The 22,973-nt window shown below is 33.1% G+C and overlaps 1 protein-coding gene across 2 annotated transcripts; it reads right to left on the reverse strand.

Moving 5' to 3' along the window:
- Positions 1-4,872: 4,872 nt before the first annotated feature.
- On the reverse strand, positions 4,873-9,901 carry LOC116143854 (serine carboxypeptidase-like 18). 2 transcript variants are annotated; one of them, XM_031429302.1, is made up of 14 exons: positions 9,606-9,901; positions 9,381-9,526; positions 7,176-7,252; positions 6,966-7,088; positions 6,771-6,873; positions 6,651-6,688; positions 6,466-6,567; positions 6,300-6,386; positions 6,050-6,200; positions 5,886-5,977; positions 5,682-5,800; positions 5,470-5,583; positions 5,321-5,384; positions 4,873-5,149 (listed from the first exon to the last, which is right to left on the reverse strand). In XM_031429302.1, exons 1-14 carry the CDS (start codon positions 9,725-9,727, stop codon positions 5,066-5,068), a joined length of 1,422 nt encoding a protein of 473 aa, XP_031285162.1. In that variant the 5' UTR covers positions 9,728-9,901; the 3' UTR covers positions 4,873-5,065. The 2 variants fall into 2 exon arrangements, with proteins under 2 accessions (XP_031285162.1, XP_031285163.1); XM_031429303.1 differs by having other exon boundaries at positions 5,886-5,957; positions 6,045-6,200.
- Positions 9,902-22,973: the final 13,072 nt, after the last annotated feature.

Raw genomic sequence — 22,973 nt, forward strand, 5'->3', positions numbered from 1 at the left:
ATATTATACGCTTAATTTAGATAACCGTAGTGCCACAACCGAACCATTTCTTTTATCATTACCCATATTTCGGTTTACCCTCTTTCTCGATTTTCATTGAACAGTCAGTAATAAATTAGCTATAACTTTCTCAATAAAAATCTAATTGAAGAGCGGTTTGAATCTTTGAATACTAGAAAAAAAAAGGGGCTTTAATTTGATATATTATACACTTAATTTTGATAATTGTAGCCCCACTGCTGAACCATTCCTTTTATCATCATACACATTTCAGTTTCCACTGAATAGTTAGTAGTAAATTGACCGTAACTTGCTCAATAAAAACCCAATTTATGAGAGATTTAAATATTTAGAAACTAGACAGACAAGAATTTAATTTTATATATTATACGCTTAATTTAGATAACCATAACTTCACAGCTAAACTATTCCTTTTATCATCATATATTTCAGTTTTCACCGAACAGTCAGTAGTAAATTGACCATAACTTGCTCAATAAAAATCCAATTAATGAGAGGTTTGAATCTTTAGAAGCTAGACAGATAGAGCTTTAATTTGATATATTATATGATTAATTTGGATAAATTTAGCCCTACTTTCGAACCATTTTTTTTTATCATCACACACATTTTGATTTCCCCTATTTTTCGATTTCCACTGAATAGTTAGTAATAAATTGGTCATAACTTACTCAATTAAAATCTAATTGATGAGCGGTTTAAATCTTTGGAAACTAGAAAGGTAGAGCTTTAATTTGATATATTATACAACGAATTTGGATAGCTATAGATCTATTATCGAACCATTAATTTTATCATCACATACATAAAACCAATTCAATTTTAGTGATGACAAAAGAAAACAAATATTGATATGTAGTTTTAATTGTATATGTTCTATCTCTTTTTGTTGATATTTTTTTATGTTACATACATATACCAAAAATAAGTTGCTGCTGAAGATAACCAATTTTATTTATATCACAAATATCATTTGATGTTTGTTGCCGAACCATGTAGCTTTAGTAAATCATTTGTAATATGCCGAACTATTATTATTATCCTTAAAGGAAAACAAGTATTGATATGTACTTTTTAATTGTAATTGTTCAATCCTTTTTTGTTGATATCTTTTTATATTACATATATATATCATGAAAAGAGGTTGTTGCTGAATATAACTAATTTTATTTATTTAACAAATATAAACTGATGTTTGATGTCGAACCAAGTAGCTTTAGTAAACCATTCATTTTATCATCACACATATTTAAGTTTTTATTGAACAATCAATAGTAAATTGGTTATAACTTGCTTAATAAAACTCCAATTGATGAGAGGTTTGAATCTTTAGAAGACATATTCAACACATTATTAATCAGATATGCTATCAGATTATGTGGCTATTAAACCAATTTAAATTTTAATTCATTTAAAACTTGAGTTGGTTAATAATATTGAGCAAGTTATGTTCAATTTACTACTGATTGGTTTAACGTTTATTAGTTGCTATTTATTACACTAATTATTCGATATATTATACGCTTAATTTGGATAATTGTAGCCCCAATGCCGAATCATTCCTTTTATTATCACACATATTTGGTTTCCCCAGTTTCTCAATTTTCCACTAAACAGTCAGTAGTAAATTAGCTATAACTTGCTCAATAAAAATTTAATTAATGAGCGGTTTGAATCTTTGGAAACTAGAAAGATAGAGATTTAATTTGATATATTGTACACTTATTTTAGATAACCGTAACCCCATTGCCAAACCATTCTTTTATCTTTTATCATCATACACATTTCGACTTCCATTGAACAGTTAGTAGTAAATTGATCATAACTTACTTAATAAAACTCCAATTGATGAGAAGTTTGAATATTTAGAAACTAAGCATATAGTATTTAATTTGGTATATTATACGCTTAATTTGGATAACTATAGCCCCACTTCCGAACCATTTCTTTTATCATCACATTTTTCGGTTTTCACTGAATAGTTAGTAGTAAATTGACTATAACTTTCTTAATACTTCAATTGATGAGAGGTTTAAATCTTTAGAAACTAGACCGATAGAGCTTTAATTTGATATATTATATACTTAATTTGGATAAATGTAGCCCTACTTCTGAACCACTCTTTTTGTCTCGCACACATTTCGGTTTTCCCTATTTCTCAATTTCCACTAAACAATTAGTAGTGAATTGGTCATAATTTACTCAATAAAAATCTAATTGATGAGTAGTTTGAATATTTAAAAACTAGAAAGATGGAGCTTTACTTTGATATATTATACAATGAATTTGGATAACTATAGACCTACAGCTGAACTATTAATTTTATCATCACACACATAGAACCAATTCAATTTTAGTGATGACAAAGGAAAACAAATATTGATATATAGTTTTAATTGTATTTTTTCTATCTCTTTTTGTTGATATATATATATATTTTTTTATGTTACATATATATATTGAAAATAGGTTGTTGTTGAATATAACCAATTTTATTTGTATCACAAATATTATCTGATGTTTGTTACCAAACCATGTAGCTTTAGTAAACCATTTGTAATATGCCAAACTATGATTATTATCCTTAAAAGAAAACAAATATTAATATGTAGTTTTAATTGTAATTGTTCTATCTTTTTTTGTTGATATCTTTTTATGCTACATACATATATCATGAAAAGAGGTTGTTGCTAAATATAATTAATTAATTTATTTAACAAATATCAACTGATGTTTGATGTTGAACCATATAACTTTAATAAACTATTCATTTTATCATCACATATATTTAAGTTTCTATTGAATAATCAGTAGTAAATTGACCATAAATTGCCGAATAAAACTCCAAATGATGAGAGGTTTGAATCTTTAGAAACTAGATAGACAGGGCTTTAATTTGATATATTATACACTTAATTTGGATAACTGTAGCCCCACTGTCGAATAATTTCTTTTATCATCACACACATTTCGTTTTCCACTAAACAATTAGTAGTAAATTAACCATAACTTTCTCAATAAAAATCCAATTGATGAGAGGTTTGAATATTTACAAACTATACAGATAAGAATTTAATTTGATATATTATACACTTAATGTAGATAATTGTAGCTCCACTTCCAAACCATTTTTTTTTTTTTTATCATTACACATATTTCGGTTTCTACTGAATAGTCAGTAGTAAATTGACCATAACTTGTTTAATAAAAATTCAATTGATGAGAGGTTTGAATCTTTAGAAACTAGACAAACAGCGTTTTAATTTGATATGTTATACGCTTAATTTGGATAACTATAGCCCCACTGTTGAACCATTCATTTTATCATCACACACATTTCGGTTTTCCGTGTTTCTTGATTTTCACTAAACAGTCAGTAGTAAATTAGTCATAACTTTCTCAATAAAAATCTCATTGATGAGCGATTTGAATATTTGGAAATTAGAAAGATAGGGCTTTAATTTGATATATTATATGATGAATTTGGATAACTATAGACCTACTACCGAATCATTCATTTTATCATCACATACATAAAATAAATTCAATTTTAGTGATGACAAAGGAAAACAAATATTGATATGTAGTTTTAATTGTATTTGTTCTATCTCTTTTTGTTGATTTTTTGATTGATTTGTGGGTTTTACAATTATCGTCTTTCTTTAGGATGCTATCATCAAATACTTTTTTTGTTACAGGTGGTGGTTAATTCTAATTGCAGCAAATGGATTTGTGTCACACTTTTTTCGCTACAGGTGGTGGTTAATTTTAATTGCAGCAAATGGATTTGTGTCACATGACCTTTATCTTCATGACTTTTTCAATACTTCAATTAAGTTGCCTTCATATTATATTGTTGGAGTTGTTGTTGCCTTCTTTGTGAGTTCTCTTCTCAACATTCTTAATTTTTTTTTTATTTCTAAAATAATAAAAATAAAAATAATTCTTTTTCTCTTCTCAACGACTAAAATCAATTTTTTCCTTTGGCTCTGCAACTCTCTTGCTTAAAAGTTTACATTTTTCAACAAGGTTTCTCTTTTTTTGATTGATTTATAGACTTATCAATAATACCCAATGGGTTATCCTATAATTTTTTTGCTTTTCTGGACAAAGTTTTACACTTTTGTTGCAGATGTCAAATGGTGACATATTTGCGAAAAATCATGATGATATAGATTTTGAGTTCAATTTGTGGATATTTTATTTATTGATTTTTTAATTATCAATTCAATATAAAATGAACTTCAATATAAAAAATATATATTTAAAACACAAAAGAACCAATAATAATGTAAAAAAATATAATAAACATACCAGCGCAATGCAACTTGAAAATGAATATAAGTTACAGAAATTGTGGAATGTCAGTATAAATTTTAAGTTTAAATAGTTGATCTTGATAATATTCAGGTGATATTAAATATCATACACGATTCACTACAAAATACTTACATCGAATATCAAAGACATGTCTGCCAAAATAATATCAATTGTACAAGGTGATGATGAAAATATAATTAGACCATACAATATTCAAGTAATCTTATCAAATTGGATGAATGATTTAATGACATCTACGTATAATTGATATTAATAATTATACATGTACAATTATTAATTTTATCTTAATACAATTTTGCATATATATATAATTAATATCTATTTTAAAATTTGTATAATTTAACGATTATTATATTTTAATCTAATTAGTTTATTTTGTTAGAATAAATTTGTTTACTATCTATTTCAAAAACATTGAATAAACATACTCGATGCAACGCACGGGCCCATGTCTTAAGTAAAAGCTTAATTGCCTTAGTTTATTTTTCATAGAAAAAAATATTGCTAAAATTTACTCACCATTTACTCTGTAATCTAGTACTTCCACAAGAGTTACAATAATTATAAAATTATTGTAATGTTTACAATACATAGTTACGAAGGCATATGAATAATTTTGTGAGAAATGCCTCACAAAATATAATTAGATTCTCTCTAAAACAACCTCCATTACTGCAATCTTTGAAAATTGATGGACGTATTGCTACAGAAAGTAATAAGATAACCACCTATCAACCATTTGAAAACATTCCTTAGGCTTATACTCTGGAGCTGTGTGACCTCCTCCCTGTTTAAATTAAACAAATTAAATATCAATCTCAATCCAATCATATAAAAATTGAGCTCTATTTTATAATTTTCTCCCGTCATTTAAATTTATTAACTCTTATTTAACTTTCATTTATTATTAGTTTGTTTATGTAAATATTATTCCAAACAAAATGAGACTCAACGTTACCTTGACAGTTGCAAAAACCAAACCGTCTCCAATAGTAGCAGCTTCGGAAAGCTTCATGGTGAATCTATGAAGTAAAACAAAAGGGAAACTGAGAGAGTCAATTGAAATAAAATAAAAAATAAAAAAGAAAGGAAAATTTAGAGACAAACCCAGCAATTTGACCCTCAACGAACCATGGTCTCCAACCATCAATGGTACTCAAATTGAGAGTTTTGATCCAAGAAAGTGTACCCGTGTATGGAATCATCATGTCATGATCACCACTGCAGTAGAAAGTTTGAAATTCAGCCACAAATAATAACAAGATTAAATCTTTGAGAAGAAATGACGGAGAAAGTAAACTGAAAATACTGTCAAACACCTGTATATCAAAGCTCGATAGCCCATTGCCATTAGTATTCTGTGATAATACACCGTGCTCAAGATATCACTATCATAATCCAACGTTTTGTTGCATCTCTTCCAATCAATTATAGTTCCCTGATTGCAGCATAAAAGAGAAACAATATTAAAAAAATTCAGCCTACCTTTCCACGCTTTGAATTTAGATATTTGAATTACATACGTTTCTGACGTGAAGAGCTAGTTGCACAGATTGATCGTTCGCCCAGATATATGAGAGCACATAGTTGGAATTCTGTAAGAAATAATAGTCAACTATTCATCCATTCAGGTTAAGGTTTAAAAAGTGAGAACAAGATCGAGGGATTAATAAATTGTTTACCCTACACCAATTTTCTTCACGTTTACTTGAAGCAAAGGCTATATCAATGGGAAGATCGTCGAAAAATTTGCGTCCCCAATGAAGACCCTGAGGCTTTGGAGATGCAAAACTACACTTAGGTTCCAAAATCTGTGCGTCGTTTACTTTTATAGTGCACTGCAATTAGTTAATTACAAATATAAACATGAGTACACTTTATAGTCAAAAGATATAATCGGTTTTCTGAATAGAAATATTTGCTCTTCTTTCTCTTACCATTGCTATTTGTGCAATATCGTTAAAGCATTGGGGGTCTTGAATATTTGGTGAAATATATTCCCCCTGACAACTCCGTTTGACTGACTGAAGTGAACAAATAATAAATGGGATTAAATGAAATACAATTGCTAAAGGGTGAAAAATAGTGGGTAATTTTCTTAACCTCATAAAGTTCAGTTGATATTAGTCCAACGCGGTAAAAATATTGAACTCTTGAATTCTCATCATTGTGTAAATCTGTTACTGGGTTGCCAAGCGTGTAACCCTATTTCAAATATAACCAACAAGTATCCAAATTAAAGCTGATAACAGTGTCCAAAAGATGTGAATAATTAATTAAACTCGTACCTGTAGATTCAACATTGGATGTTTTCTAGCCCTATTACCTATACAAAATAACCCTTAAAATTTAAGTATTACTTGACAAAAATTTCACTTTAAGCATTACTTTTCAAAGATAACGCATACCCTTTGCTATTTCATAAGTGACCATGGGAACGATCATGCCGGAATAGGAATCACCGGTTATGTAAAGAGGATTATTGCTAAATCTGGGATGTTCCAGGATCCACTGCATCAACATAGAAAATATTCTTTTGTAAAAATTATCTAAGTAGGAAATATTTAAGGCATTTACATTGTTTTAGGGTTGTGTTTCCTCACCTTCCTTAGAAATTCGTAGATTGCTTTGGTTGAAAGTGTGTCAGAGGAATGCCATCCTTTCTGGGTTGTGGAGTAGGAGAAGCCGGTGCCCACCGGTGCATCCAAAAATATCATGTTTGCAATCTGCAAAATTACCACCACTTTGCCTTAGCCAAAGAAACTAAGTTTCACAATTTCCATATAAAGAGAGAATAATTTAATGAGAATTACCTGAGTCCATGAGTATTGATTATCTACAAATGATGGCAAGCTCCCATTGAAAGCCTTATAATCATAAAGTAGTGGACCTATATATATTCATAAAAAAAAAAAAAAAAAAAATTATAACTTGCTTAATTACCCAATTAATAGCTTAGAATTTTACTATTAATGGAAGATTGCATTCTCCAAGCTATCTTTATTACATCATAGGCATGGCAGCAAACAGACATATACTATGTTAATGGTGAGACAATATCATGCAAAAAAAAAAAAAAATATATATATATATATTAAATTACAGTCAAGAAATATTTAATTTTCTTTTTCAAGCACGACATATTTTGGGCCATGTCAGGCACATCATGATACGAAATTGGGACCCTCAAGCCTGATATCATATAATCGGTTACTCTCAGACGAACAACAACATTATAAGACTGAAATTTAATCTACACTAATACTATTTGAGTTCAGCACTAAACCAAATTCAATTAAAATATCTCACTTGCATTAAAATATTGATGTATAGACTCCATCAAAATGTAGATTTATATTGAGCATTCAGCATTGTCAAGAAACAAACACAATTGAATTTTTATCTCAATCAAGATGCAAATATAGAGTTTCTACTGATTTTTTTAATTATTCATAAAATACAAAAAAAAAAAAAAAAATTAATTACCTATTTTTAGAGTTATAAATACATAATATAAATCTTTTCTAAGTGTTTTTTTCTTTAAAAAAAAAAAAAAATCCCTCTAGCATGGGAAACAATTTATTTGCAAGGAGGGGAAGAAAGATGTTGAAGTGAACCTTTACAATTATCGACATTTTCACTAGTGCTAATGCCGATGAATAAATTGTCTTCTAAATTTATTTATGTATTGTTGGCGATATGTTGAGGTTGATAATTCCCTGTTTGGTATACTTTTTTGAAAATGATTTATGATATCCTATTCTAGATAAGATATGATTCTGAGAGTGTGTTTGATACATTATTGAAAACATTTTCTGAAAACATTTAAATTTTTTTAACTCCGTATGTTTGTTAATTTAACTAAATACTCTCACAATAAAAGTTTATAAATTAATAAAAACACCCCCACCCACCCAATCGACTGTCAACCACCACCCCTAGAATGATGTACAACCGACTGGATCTGGTTGATTGTCCGCTGATCTTACATTTTTTGGCCAGATCCACAGCCAAAATCTAGTTGTCGTTGACGACTAGATTTCTAGATGTCGTTAACAGCCAAGATCTACCCATCAACGATAACCAAAATATGCCCATTGTCAACGGCCAGATCGAAGATGGATCTGGTTGGAATGGCCAGATTGATGCATGATATGCTAAATCTGACCGATCGTGCATCGTTCTGGTGACGGTTGGCAATAACTACTGGTTGGTGATGATGTTTTGGGTGGGTGGGAGTGTTTTTGTTACTTTATAAACTTTTATTGTGAAAGGTAATTGTTAAATGTTTTGAGTTGAATAGAATATGATTGAATTCTGAATTGAATAGTCAATTTAAAGTAAACACGTTTTTCATTGTTTATGATAGAATAGTAGAATAGTATAGAGTTTGAAAAATTAAACAAACCGGGGGTTTCTGGGTTTTTTTTTTTTTTTCACTTTTAATATTTTCATTAGTATTTTTATGTAAATTTACTTTTAGAATTATAAATACTTTTAAAATATTAAAATATCTGTTAAATCCTCCAAACCTTTCAAATGACCCTTTTAGTCTTATACATAAATAAACAGATATTTTTAATTGATTTTTTTTTTGAATCTTTTGTAATCTTTTGATTTTTAATTAAGTTTTTGAAAGAATTATAGGTGAAGTAATGTTTGTGGTAGCAACTGCGGCCCCTACAGGGCCCAAAAAGGGTGGTAAATGAAATGGAGACTCCCAATCATGTCGTACGAGAAATCTTTGATGTACTCTCCCACGGCCCACCTGATTTATATTCAAACCACCCACTCTCTAACTAGAACTCCTTAAACTACCAAATTAGATCTTCAACTCCTGTCCTCTATCAACGTTTCAACATTACCAAAACCAACAATTCACTTAAACCTTTGATATAAAGAATTAAAATGTACATTATATAGTTGATATTATTCTTTGAAATTTATGTAATTCGAACTCATGATTTATAATATGTTGTTTCATGATAAAACTAAAAAGAATTGGATGAAGAACGTACCCACTTCAAATGCAAGACCGGAGAAACCAGAACAACCAGGGCCCCCAGTAAGCCATAGTAACAAAGGATCCTTCACTGGGTTTCTTTCCGACTCGATAAAGTAATAAAACAACTGCACTTCATCCAATTCTCCCACACTCACATATCTGAACACAACCCATTTCTCACTCGTTAATTTTCTAAATTAACTAGAAGAAGAAATAAATAAATAAATACACAACTCACCCTGTTTCTAGTTTGAATGGAAGCTTTCCGGGATAGCCAGGTAGTGACTCTACAATCGATTGAGCTACACATCCGGAAGAGAAAATCAGTAGAACAAAGCATACCCAGAAAGAGTTTTTCATGTCTTACCCGGCGAGTTGCCAGAGCAAATTAAGGAGCCCCAAAATACTAATGTGTTTAAATGAAGAAGAAACGTTTCCTCGATGCAAAAACCATGCGTCAGCTTTCTTCAAATATAGGATACATTCATTTTATGACTAACTGTTTGTATTTTGGAGATTTTGATTTTGATTTATGTCCCTTTTTCTCGATTGCCTGTAACCCGAAGACGACATTTGTTAAATATTTGTTTGTTCAACTGCCGTTCAAAGTTGAAACTTGACATTTTGGTACACCAATAATGCTTAGTGGCTTACATTCAAATTGGAGTGATTTAGGCACTTGAAACCTAGTTTCTACTTGTAAAAATATTGCATCTAACTTTCCCATTACTCTGTATAGATAGTCTATCATTTCCCGAGAGTTCATAAAATATTCTGTCTCTACATTATTAGAACTATTTTTTTTTTTTTAGTGCAGGGGAACATTACCCGATATATATTTGATAAGTATGTATGAAGATTTTGTTTATGGAAAGGCCTTCAACTTATTTTCCAACTTTAAAATTTACTTAATAAAACTGAACGCTACATTAATTAATTAAGAAAATAATTACACAGATCTTTCTATTCGGTTCACATAGATTTAGTTTTGTAATATCCAGGTGATACAACATAGATTGAGTTTGGATTTTTTATTACATGATTAAGAGAGTTTTTTCAGGTGAGAAAGTTGTCGATTAAAAAAAAATAAAATGTTGCCATGGCTGCATAACAAATAATCTAAACCACGTTTGGAGACAATGTTAGTTACGTAGACCAGAAAATTCAAAGTAAAAAAAAAAAAAATGAGTAATGCTACAGTTATCGAAGGATGTACACTGAATTCGTATACCGAATGACATGACATAATCTTGACCGTTAATTTATTATAAGTTAATATTAATCAACGGTCAAGATTTTGCTACGTCATTTGATGCATAGATTCGGTGTGTAATTTTTGGTAACTTTATCATTTTTCAAAAAAAATTCAGTTACATATCTAATGTTGTTAGTTGGACATTCAAAGTCAAAGTAAAAAATTGAATAATTTATTCGTTAAATTTAAGAAGTATCATATCATACCAATATATCATATAGAAATCATGCGTTATTAAAGGAGTATTTAACCCCATATGTTTTGTGATATTCCATTGAACACCTACTAATTTCAAAACTATAAGCTTAAGCATCATACGGACACAACGGTAGAACCCATCCGCCCTTTGTAATGATAATAAATCTTCTTCGAATAATTACAGGGTCAGTATGTGTTGATGTAAGAATTACACCAACTTGAGTGATTCAATTGACTTTGGTGGAACCAGAACGAATGTGTGCGTGATTAAAAATAATCATCAATGTAATGAATATAAAAGCAGTATCGTAAAGAACACAAAAGGTTTTTAAAGTGATTAGACAAGTTTTAATGTTGAGTCTACGTCTACTGTTTCTCTTATTTGCTTAAACAGCTTATAAGAAAATAATATAGTGTCTAGAATAATTTGTTAACCCCCTCTCCATCGTTGGAGGGGGATTATATACAAGTTTTTTTATAAAGGAAAAAGCAAAATTAAAAGAATTACAATTAAATTGAAATGCCACTGTGATATTATCACAATTGAGCGCTAAGATTGTGTCATTATTACTGTTGTCTGATCTCTTCCAAAATATCTGAGATTTGAGCTTATTTGTGATCTGCTTGAACAACTGTTAGAATTGGCGTGACTAGCTTATGCTGAGTGGAGCCATATTTAGATGAGTTTATGTTGGGTCGGACAAGTGTTGAATCGAACTATAACCTACGGAAGTCTGACTTTTCTAAGCTTAATGGAAAAATCACATACAACAATATGTATCTTTTAGTTTGAACAAATCTGTTACAGACAAATCACTCACGTGGTAGAATTCCATTATCTAAAGTTCGAAAATGGATTAAATTGAAATAAGTTTGTGGGGCAATGGGTTACCCATTCTTATTTTTTGTAATATAAATATTTTTAACATATAGTCAGGGGCGGACCTAGCCCCTTGGAGGATAGGCCCAGACCTACCCTCACATTTAAAAAAAAAAAAAAAAATTATTTATATAGACCCATAAATTTTTTTTATTAATATATATATCAAGACCTACTTTCAGATTAAAAAATATATATATATATATATCCAAACTCATAAAAAACTTGCTATTAATATATATATTCCAAGCCTACATCATATTAAAAGTTTAAAACTCTCTCTACTCTTTTCTATGTCTACCTGTTTTTTATGATTTTATCCCTAAAATTCTTTACTCTCTCGTTCTCTCTTTCACTTTTCTACGTTATTCGTTCTTAAAACTTTTGAAGACTGAAATTATTGAAGCTTTCATTAATCAAGGTGCCACAATTAATTTCGTTTTCTATTTTATTAGTTTTAGGTATGTGTATTGCTAATATCATTTTAGTTTATTTTAGAGTTGAATCATGCTTATTTTTTGAAGGTTTTTTTATTCTAATTTTATAGAAAAAAGACATGGATCTTATAAGTTTGTTTTGTGTTTTGTGTTTAAGAATGTTCATGTTTTCCCAAATTAAACCTTAACTATATTTTATTGAATGTTATTCTTCACCCATCACTTTTCTACATTTCAAATGTCATTGTTTGGCTGCGCAGAATTATTAAAGAAGTTTGAGTTATTATCTGTGTTTAAGTCAAAGCAATGTTGACTTAATTTAAGTTTTGATTGCTTTAGCTTAGACTAAGCCTAATCAAAGTCATGAAAATTTATATTATACTCAAAAAAAAAAAAAAAAAAAAAAAAAAAAAAAAAAAAAAAAAAAAAAGAAAAAAAAATTGTGTGGAACATTTTTGGTGGATTGTGATTTTTGTAAACTCTTCTAATTATATTAGATTTAAGTGCATCGTTAGATTCTCGTGGTTTTTTGCTCTCTTTAATTTAGAGGTTTTTCCACTTAAAAATTTTCTTGTGTTTCCTCGTGAATTGAATGTTATTTTCAACATAATTTGCTCAAGGTTTTGTTTCTCATAGATTTCTTCAAGTAGTAAAGTATTGTGTTATTGCATTATTTTCTTTCATATTATTGATATTGTATTATTTCATTTGCTTAAGGTTTGATATTTTTTTATAAGTTTTCACTAGTTGTTTGACAAACAATAATGGAATCGCGAAGGCCCCCCCAAGACAAAAATCCTGAATCCGTCTCTGCATATAGTGTACATAGTACTTACAATTTATCTATAAATTATTTTATAAATGTATTTAATATTTAAATTAATGATTTAATAAAATAATAAAAAAGTCCACAACAGTTGTTGCCCTGTCGACCTCCATCTCCGACACCATTTGTATGGAAATTATATGTGAATCTACTCAACCATCAAACACTTAACCAGAAAAAAGATGTATATTTTAGCCGCAGGATGTTGTATAAAATTTGGTTGAATGTCGCTAGTCATCGTCGTCGTAGCGAGTTTGGCAACACCACTCATTAAAACGATCGAAACATTATTCTTTATCTAACCATAAAACTATCATCGACAAATGACATCTGTATTTGTTGTAGGAAGACTTTAACAGCCTTTTGCAGTTAAAAATCGTACTTTTGGGCTAAGATCGGCACGTGGTTTCATATACAAGAAGCTAAGGAATGTTTTTGTAAATTTTAATAAAAATAATTATATTAATTGATTAAAAAAATAAGTTAGTAGGTATGTGGGTAGAGATGGCAATGGACCCGAGATTTTTGGGTACCCGACTCGGCCCGGCTCGAAAAGGCTGGGCTTTACCCGTAAATGACAGGCTTGGTCTTGGGCCTGGGCTTGATTTCAAGGCCCGACCACGGGTACGGGCCGGGTATGGGTATATCTTCAGGCCCGGCCCGGCCCGGCCCGCAAATTGTACTATCTATTTTACTAATTTACCTTTATACTATATGTTTAATTACAGTATTATCCTAAGTATATATATCTAATTTTCCCAAACCCTAACCTCTTTCTCATCCCATTAGCTAAACTCTCCCCACGCCCCACCTGCTGCCCTTCCTACATATCTCTCTCTCCATTGGAATATGGCAGCAAAAATGCTTGAAAAATTTAACAAGTATTGGGATGTGATTAACGGTGTCTTGGGGGTAGCGAGTCTTTTAGATCCTAGATACAAAATGAAATCGTTAGATTATTTTTTTCCCCGGATCTATGGAGTTGATGGTAAATATCATATTTTGAGAATTCAAGGATTATTATCAGATTTATTTAATCAGTACCAATCGAAGCAAGGAAGTAGTCAACCTCCTCCCAATGCAGCACCTTCTTTGCAGACTAATATTCCTTGTAGTGAGGACGATGGGTCCGTTAGTGACTTTGAGATGTATATTGCACAAGAATCAAATGTTGTTGAAGGAAAGTCAGAACTAGATTTTTATTTAGAGGAGAAACTTTTGCCTGGGACTCCTAACTTTGACATATTGGTTTGGTGGAAGACAACTGGGCCTAAATATCCAATCCTCTCTTCTATTGCTCGAGACATCCTTGCTATTCCTGTCTCCACAGTGGCTTCTGAATCTATATTTAGCACGGGTGGGAAGGTAGTAAGCCCACATCGCAACAAACTTCATTCAGATACATTAGAAGCATTGATGTGTGTTCAAAATTGGTTACAGGCGGATATAAAAGGTGATTAAATAAAAGTTTTATTTTTTTAACATATTTGTCTTATTGTCTTTAATATATATTTTTTATTTCTTTAACGTATTTGTCTTAATATCTTTAATACATTATATTTTGCATTCTTATTAGGTCAACAATCATGTTCGACATTTTTTGATGACACTGATGAGGAAGAAGATGAATTATAATGACAAAGAATAGGTATGCAATTGGTTAAATATTTAGTCTTTCATGTGTTATATGCTTCTTATGTATTTTATAATTGCAGAGAGGTGGACTTACCCGACTGGAGCTTGCAAAACTTAAAGAGACAACAACTTAGAAATTTGTGATAGATTTTATTGTTTTGTATTTGTTCAGATTTTACTATCTCAATTTGCTTGTTGCTCTTATGGTTATGTTATACTCTAAAAATGGATGAATGCACTTTGTCGAATGTTATTTATATATTTGTCGAATGTTATTTACTTATTTATGTTATTTATATACTTGTTGAATGTTATTTTGGGATGTTCCAATTTTGCATATATCATAACAAGTATATAATTTGTTTGGGAAATAAGAAATAAAGCTTAGCCTTGGCTACTCCAATTTCAAAATCAATTTACAGAGGCAGATAAATTGGAGTACTTGGTCAAGTACTATATCTATATTCATGAAGCTACAATTTTGTTACACTGCAAAAATGATGGCAAAAAAATGCGGGCTTGGGCCGGGCCTGCGGTCCTAAAAAGCCCGTCGGGCCGGGCCTGGGCTTTGTTTATCATACCCGCAGCGGGCTCGGGCCGGGCTTGGGCCTGGGCCATCAGGTCGGGCTTGGGCCTGGGCCAAGGGGTACCCGGTCCCGGCCCGGCCCATTGCCATCACTATATGTGGGTTACCCAAACCCACCTCATACCTATTACAAATCCAATGGGCTTACTCAAACTTAACCCAAATCCTTAATGGCGGTAGGTTGAACCCAACCCCGATGAATTGGGCGAAATGTCATCACCAGTGATTTGCTACATGGAATGAAAATTTTAAATTAACATATTTATTACAAATTTCAATAAGAGGAGTGCTAAGGGGGCGTTTGGTTCGGGGTTAAGTGGGATTACTGGGGTAATGTCATCTTATATTACTTGATTACTATATTTGGTTATCAAGTAATATAAGATACCAGTAATCTTCAAATACCAATAGTGGTTACTATTGGTAATATAAGAGGTAATCTGATTACCTCCATTTTCTTAGGTTTTCTAAGATTATCAGGGTTATCTTTTTTTGTTACAATTTTATCCCTTATTAATAAAAATTTTGGACAATAATACCCTTACTTTAAAACAAATTTACATTAATATCCTATTTCAATTTTACCCTTATTTAATTAAAATTTTGGACAATAATGCCCTTATATTTAAAATAATTTACAGACCACCACTGCCACCAAGCCGCCACCACCACAGCCACCCAGCCACCACCGCCGACAGCGGGCCAACCACCACGGACCACCGCCGGAAAATCGTCGGAGTCCCTAAAAAAGAAGGAAATTCTTTGGGAGGCTCCGGGAGGCTTCGATATGACCATTTCCGGCCATATTGATGGCAGAAAATGGCCATATCAGGCCAGATCTGGCCGGAAATGGCCAGATCTATTTTGGCCATTTCCGGCCAGATCCCCGGCCATTATCGGCCAGGTCTGGACCAGATCTGGCCGTTAACGGCTAGATCTATTTTGGCCGGAATAGATCTGGCCGTTAACGGCCAGATCTGGTCCAGAGCTGGCCGATAATGGCCGGGGATCTGGCCGGAAATGGCCATAATAGATCTAGCCATTTCTGGCCAGATCTGGCCCGATATGGCCGTTTTCGGCCATCAATATGGCCAAAAACGGCCATAGCGGAGCCTCTTGGTCACGGTGTCGTACTCACAGGGACTTTCGGGGACATCCGACGGTGGTTCGTGTGGCGGCGGGCGGCGGCAGGAGCCAGGGGTGATTTCGTAATAAATTAAAGTTTTATATAAGCAGGGGTGTTTTAACTAAATCTGAAATATTGGGGGTTAAAAGAAATTATTCAAAAATTAATAATAAAAATAATATTATATTAATATTTGTAAAGGGGACAATTTAGTAATTTAAATAACATACCCACCAATTTATTCCCCATAACCAACCATATTAATATAACATACCCACCAACTAACCAAACACATTTTCTTAAAGATTCCCAGTAATCTTTCAAGGTAATCTATCTTTCCAGTAATCTAACATTCTCAGTATTTCTGAACCAAACGCTTAGGTGTATACGTTTAAAGAGACAACCGCATGGGCAAATGATTGTAATTAGAATATTATTAATATTTTATATTTTATTCAGCTTATTAGTATTTTATTCAATATAGAATACTATTAGGACTTGTAGTCAATAAAGAATTATGTTTTATCATTACGTAAGAGTCTTTTTGTTAGTAGAAAAGAGTTAAGTTTATATAAAGCCTAAAAACTTTACGTTTGAAAATAAGAAAATTGATAATCAAAATTCTTCGACCTTTGTTCTTTGGAGGCCCTGTTCCTCATATAAACAGAATCTATCTTCGCTCTATCATTGTTGCTTTCATTCCCTTCCATGGCCGACAATCCCAAACTTAGTTCTTTGGATGACACTGTTAGCCAACTTTCGAATCAGTAGGCTGCCTTGGTAGCCAAGTTGGATTTGTTTGAAAACTTCATGACAACTCGGTTCTCACTTCTTAGTTTGCACAACAACAACAAAACCCATGGACACATGCAAATACATCCACGACTGCTGGCAATGGCTCAGTGGGAGGTGGAGATTACATTGGTATGGGTTTTCTGGGTGCCAAAGATTTCGCTGGTTCCACCACTTTGTTTAAGCCCTTATGTTTGGAGGTACCTGGTTTTGATAGTGTTGATTCGAAGGCATGGATCTTCAAAGCGAAGTGCTTCTTTAAATATCATTCGACTTCGGATGATCAAGGGCTCTCGATTTCTTCGTTTCACACGGAAGGACCAGCCCTGTTGTGGTATCATTGGATGAATGATAATGGTCAGTTTACTTCTTGATGTCAGTTCTTGTAAGCCCTCCAAGTTCACTTTCGCCCTTTTGAGTTTGTCGATTTTACTGGCCAGTTATTCAAGCTCACCCGGCGTGGTTCAGTCACAGATTATCAGTCTTCCTTTGAGGAACTTTTGAATCAGGTTTCTGGCCTCTCTATCCCTGTCTTTTGAGTTGTTTTATTTCAGTCTTAAAACTAGAAATACAGCGTGAGGTCCGCTCATCTCGACCTTCGACACTCTTACAAGCCTTTGGCCTTGCAAAACTACAGGAAGACAAATTTCGTGAATTGCAACAACACCTTCGTTCGCCTGTTTCGCATCCTTGGGTGGCCAATCGCTCGGGTTCAGGGTCTAGCTCGACTCTACCGCCCCTTTTGCTTATGCCAATTTCTGTTCCGCAGTCTGCCACCTCTGTTACAGCGACGCCAAGATCCCTTCCCGTCAAACAGCTCACGACGGCCCAAATGCAGGAGCACCGAGACCATGGCCTTTGCATCAACTATGATGAGAGGTTCCATTGAGGCCATCGTTGTAAGGCCAAATTTTTCTTGCTTCTGGTGGATGATGATATGGAGGACGAGGCCTCCCTGGAATTCGGCTGATCCCATGCCGCCGGATGAACATGAATTGGTTGCCATCAGCCTACATGTGTTATTTGGTCAACAGAGTCCAAGTACCATTCGTCTGCATGGCAACCTTATGGGTCATCCAATGGAGGTCCTAGTTAATGGAGGATCCACCCATAACTAAAGAATGGGTTGCTCTTCACTTGGGCATTCCCATTACTGCCCCTCTAATTTTATTGTTATGATTGGGAATGGCGTAGTTCAGGTGTTTGTGCAGATTTTGAATTGGTTTTGGATGATCATCAATTCCTCTTGGATTTATTTGTGTTGCCAATTAAATGGGCTTATTTAGTTTTGGTCGTAATAAATTATGATGCACATTCTTGATCTTCTAAGAAACATTAAGATATTTATTAAAATAATAATAATAAAGTAAATGAAATAATTAGAAATTAAATAAAAAGTAGAAAACTAGGGAAAACTTTAGAATACGTAAGTCGGTTGAAACCACCCACTTTACGCACTATAAATCGGTTGACTCCTACTATTGTATCAACTAAGCTAACAATAATATTAAGAAAAAAAAACCTTCTATCATAAAATCCCATCAAATTCTCTACTATAGCCTATAACCTATAGCCCACTTTCTCCACTTCCCCAAAAATCTTCACGTCACTTCACTCTTCTCTTCATTAATGAACAAACTTTACTATTTTAACTCCTTCTCAAACACTCAAAACTAACTGTATCCCCATATCCTTTATATTTTCTGTACAAATAATTATCAGTGTTATCAGAGTTGTGTTCGGTCTTTTATCGGGAGTAATCAAATTATGGTTGAGACTAGCCGTTCTACTGTTCTATTTCCGTTATTTAACAGAGAAAACTATAGATGTGTTTAGTTCATTATTTTAGATAAGATTTTAGAAATAATATTGGGTAGTTGAATAGGAAAGTATTAAAAGATAAAATTTAAAAATTTATGAAAAAATCCTTAGGTTTGCTAATTTAATTAAATACCTTAGTATGTAAAATAACAAAAATACCCCCACCACCCGTAGTGTCAGATTTTGGCCACCACCGCCAAAATTTGACAGGAAAATTTTGTTACGACGTCACTATGGCCTTTTCTGGTCAGATCTACTACGGATCTGGCCAGAAAAGGCCAGATCTACGGCCAAATGTTGCCGTCAAAGGTCGAAAAAGGCCAGATCTACGATTAAATATTGCCGTCAAAGGTCGGAAAAGGTCAAAGAAGTCTATCTTTGGCCGTCAACATATGACCGCTATTTTCGATCAACAATGACCAAGATTTGGCCGTCATTAGTGAATTACCAACCAGTTATGGTCGTGGTGTAGGCCGTTGTACAGATTTCGGCTACCATCAATGGTGGTTGTCGAAATCTAGCAAGCATGGGTTGATGGGGATATTTTTGTTAAATTTTAAACTTTTCTTTTTAAGGGTATTTATAAAATTAATAAACTTAAGGGGTCTAAAAGTAATTAAAAAAATATAGTAATATTTTTGGAATAATGTACCAAACAATATTTAGAGAATAGGATTGAGAATATGGGTAAAAATATTGAACCAATCACAGCCTATGATTTTTGATCCATCAAAATGAGGAGTTATTTTCGCTCCCAAAATTTGTGGAAAGTAGTTGAAGAGGGACTAACTATCCCTGAAGACACTTCCACTCTCACAGCTATTGAAAAGAAAACCCTTGATGAGAGTTTACAAAAAGATTCCCAAGCGTTATTTGCTCTTCAGCAAGCAGTGTCGGAAGAATTTTTTTTGCGAATCATGGGTGCTACTGATAGAATTTGAGGTGGGCCTGACTCCTCACCCAAAAAGGCCTTATTGAATGGGAGGATTACCCCCTCTTATAACCCAATAGGCTTGAGCGTGCCTAGTCAATGTGGGACTCCAACACTCCCCCTCACGGTCAAGCCCATATGTTGGGTCATGCCTGTTATTGGAGGTAGTTGCTGGCTCTAACTCCTCACTCGCTGGTCAAACGCTCAGCTCAACTAAACCGGGCTCTGATACCATGATAGAATTCGAGGTGGGCCTGACTCCTCATCCAATAAGGCCTTGTTGAATGGGAGAATTACCCCCTCTTATAACCTAATAGGCTTGAGCGTGCCTAGTCGATGTGGGACTCCAACAGCTACAATTGCCAAAGAAGCATGGGATACATTGCAAGAGGAGTTTCAAGGATCTAAAAAGGTATGTACTGTTAAACTTTAATTTTTAGAAGAGATTTTGAAAATCTTAAAATAGAAGATAATGAGATTGCTAAAGATTATTATTCAAGAATAAAAGAATTAGTAAATCAAATGAGAGCCTATGGAGAAAATATAATTGAGAAGAAAATAGTACAAAAAATACTAATAACTTGCACTGAAAAATATGATTCGATAATTTCTGCTATTGAAGAATCTAGAGATTTAGAAAAATTCACTCCCACTGAACTAGTGGGCTCTCTTGAAGCACATGAAAAAAGATTAAATAGGCGAAATGAAAATACTATAGAAAATGCGTTTCCATCTAAAACAAATAAGTGGTCTTAAAAGTTAAAAGAAAGTGGGAGAAAAACAGAAAACTCAAAAAATTAAAATCAAAATCAAGATAAACATTTTGAAAATAAAAGAAATTTTCCCCCATGTGGAATTTGCAATAGAAAAAGTCACTTGGAAAAAGATTTTTGGTTTAAAGAAAAACGACAATATAGAAACTGTAAAAAATCAGGGCATGTTGAAAAAGAGTGCCAATTGAAAAGAAATCATCAAGCAAATTTTTCAGAAGAAAAAGAAGAAAATTATCTTTTCCATGTCTCCCAAACTATAACTAAAGAAGAGAATAATATATGGCTTTTAGATAGTGGCTACCGTAATCATATGACAAAAATGAAACTATTTTCTGTAACATTGATAAAACAAAAATGAAAGTAGAAATTGAAAATGGTGAGTATGTAGAAGCAATAGGAAAAGGCACCATTGCTGTTGGTACCAAAAAGGGCAAGAGGTACATTAGTGAAGTACTTTTGGTTCCAAACATAACTCAAAATCGATTAAGTATTGGTCAAATGATCGAGAAAGGTTACTCCTTGCATTTTGAGGGAAGTTCCTGCACTATATATGACAAAAAGGATAAATCCCTCATAATTGCAAGAGTCAAAATGCAAGAGAATAGGTGTGTCCCTATCCAATAGAGATATGCAATTGACACAACTATGAAGGCATAAGTGGACAAATCATGGTTATGGCATAGAAGGTTCGGGCACTTCAACTTCCACGGGCTGAAGATCCTCCAACAAAAGAAAATGATGCAAGATCTACCAACAATAAAAGAGATGGATGATACATGCGAAGGATGCATGCTCGGTAAACAACACCAACAACCCTTCCCGTCTGGAAAAGCCTGGAGAGCCAAGAAGCCATTGGAGCTAGTCCATAGAGACCTATGCGGTCCAATGCGTACTCCATCAAATGATCAAAACAGATACTTTATCTTGTTCATTGATGACTACACCAGAATGACGTGGGTAGACTTCCTATAGGAGCGATCACAAGTCTTTGGAATCTTCAAGAATTTTAAAGCCTATGTTGAGAAACAAAGTGGTCATTACATAAAAACAATCAGAAGTGATAGAGGGAAAGAAAAAGAATACACCTCCAGGGAGTTCAACAAATTTTGCGAAGAAGAAGGCGTACAACATCAACTCACTGTTGGATATGCCCTAGAACAAAATGGTGTTTTTGAAAGAAAAAATAGAATCGTGATGGAGACAGCAAGGGCTATGCTAATGGAGAAAGGACTTTCGAAAACCTTTTGGGCAAAAGTTGTATACACTGCAGTCTACCTACTAAATAGATGTCCAACCAATGTAATAAAAGACGAGACACCAGTTGAAGCTTGGAGCGGGCGCAAACCATAAGCTAAGCACCTCAGAGTCTTTGGTTGCATCTGCTACGCTCACATTCTGCAAAAAAAAGAGCAAGCTAGATGAGAAGACCGAAAAAGTAATCTTCTTAGGCTATAGTACTCAATCAAAGGGTTACCTAGTTTATAGCTTAAGAACAAAGAAACTTATTATTAGCAGAGGTGTCCAGTTTGACGAAGATGTGACATACAATTGAGAGACAGAAAAGATCGAAAGGAAAAGTATCAACTTGCTGGCACCAACACATAACCAAGAAAAAGAAGAAACTGCTTAGCTAGAGTCACCAACTCAAGAACCCATACAAGAATCAATCCAACAACATGACTCATCTCCTGAAGCATCACAAAAAAGAACCAGATCTATTTCAGACATATATGAAGGTGTAACTCGACTATTGTGGAGCCAGAAAGCTACGAAGTAGCTTCAAAACAAGAAATATGGAGAAAAGCTATGAAAGAGAAATAAAGATGATTGAGAAGAACAAGATGTGGGAGCTCACAAAATGTCCTTAAGACAAGAACGTCATTGGGGTTAAATGGGTCTACAAAACCAAACTTAACTCTAATGGCTCAATCTAGAAGAACAAAGTAAGACTTGTCGCCAAAGGATACTCACAACAATATGGCATCAACTATGATGAGACGTTTGCACCAGTAGCACACCTAGACACCATTCGAGCATTGATTGCACTAGCCTTACAGAAAAAGTGAGATTTACCAACTAGATGTGAAGTCTGCATTCCTCAACAACTATTTGCAAGAAGAGATCTATGTCAAGCAACCACAAGGGATGGTTCAAGGAAAAGAAGACAAAGTTCTTAAGTTGGAAGAAGGCTTTGTGCAGGTTAAAGCAAGCTCCGCAAGCTCCGCAAGCCTGGTACAACAGGATAGACAATTACTTCATAAAGCAAGGATTCAGGAGGAGCTAGAGTGAGCTAACACTATACATTAAGATTGATGAAGGTACGAAAAACACACTCATTGTCTCTCT

Source organism: Pistacia vera, unplaced genomic scaffold (assembly GCF_008641045.1).
Source record: "Pistacia vera cultivar Batoury unplaced genomic scaffold, PisVer_v2 Contig433, whole genome shotgun sequence".
NCBI lineage: Eukaryota > Viridiplantae > Streptophyta > Magnoliopsida > Sapindales > Anacardiaceae > Pistacia > Pistacia vera.

Bases quoted from the DNA above. Each gene is read 5' to 3' on its own strand.
- LOC116143854 (XM_031429302.1), bottom strand. From the start codon at position 9,727: ATGAAAAACTCTTTCTGGGTATGCTTTGTTCTACTGATTTTCTCTTCC. The intron at 6,387-6,465 runs GTTAAGAAAATT...TGTTCACTTCAG, and splicing joins TATCAACTGAACTTTATGAG to TCAGTCAAACGGAGTTGTCA. The intron at 5,385-5,469 runs GTTTGTCTCTAA...TTTACTTCATAG, and splicing joins GTTGAGGGTCAAATTGCTGG to ATTCACCATGAAGCTTTCCG.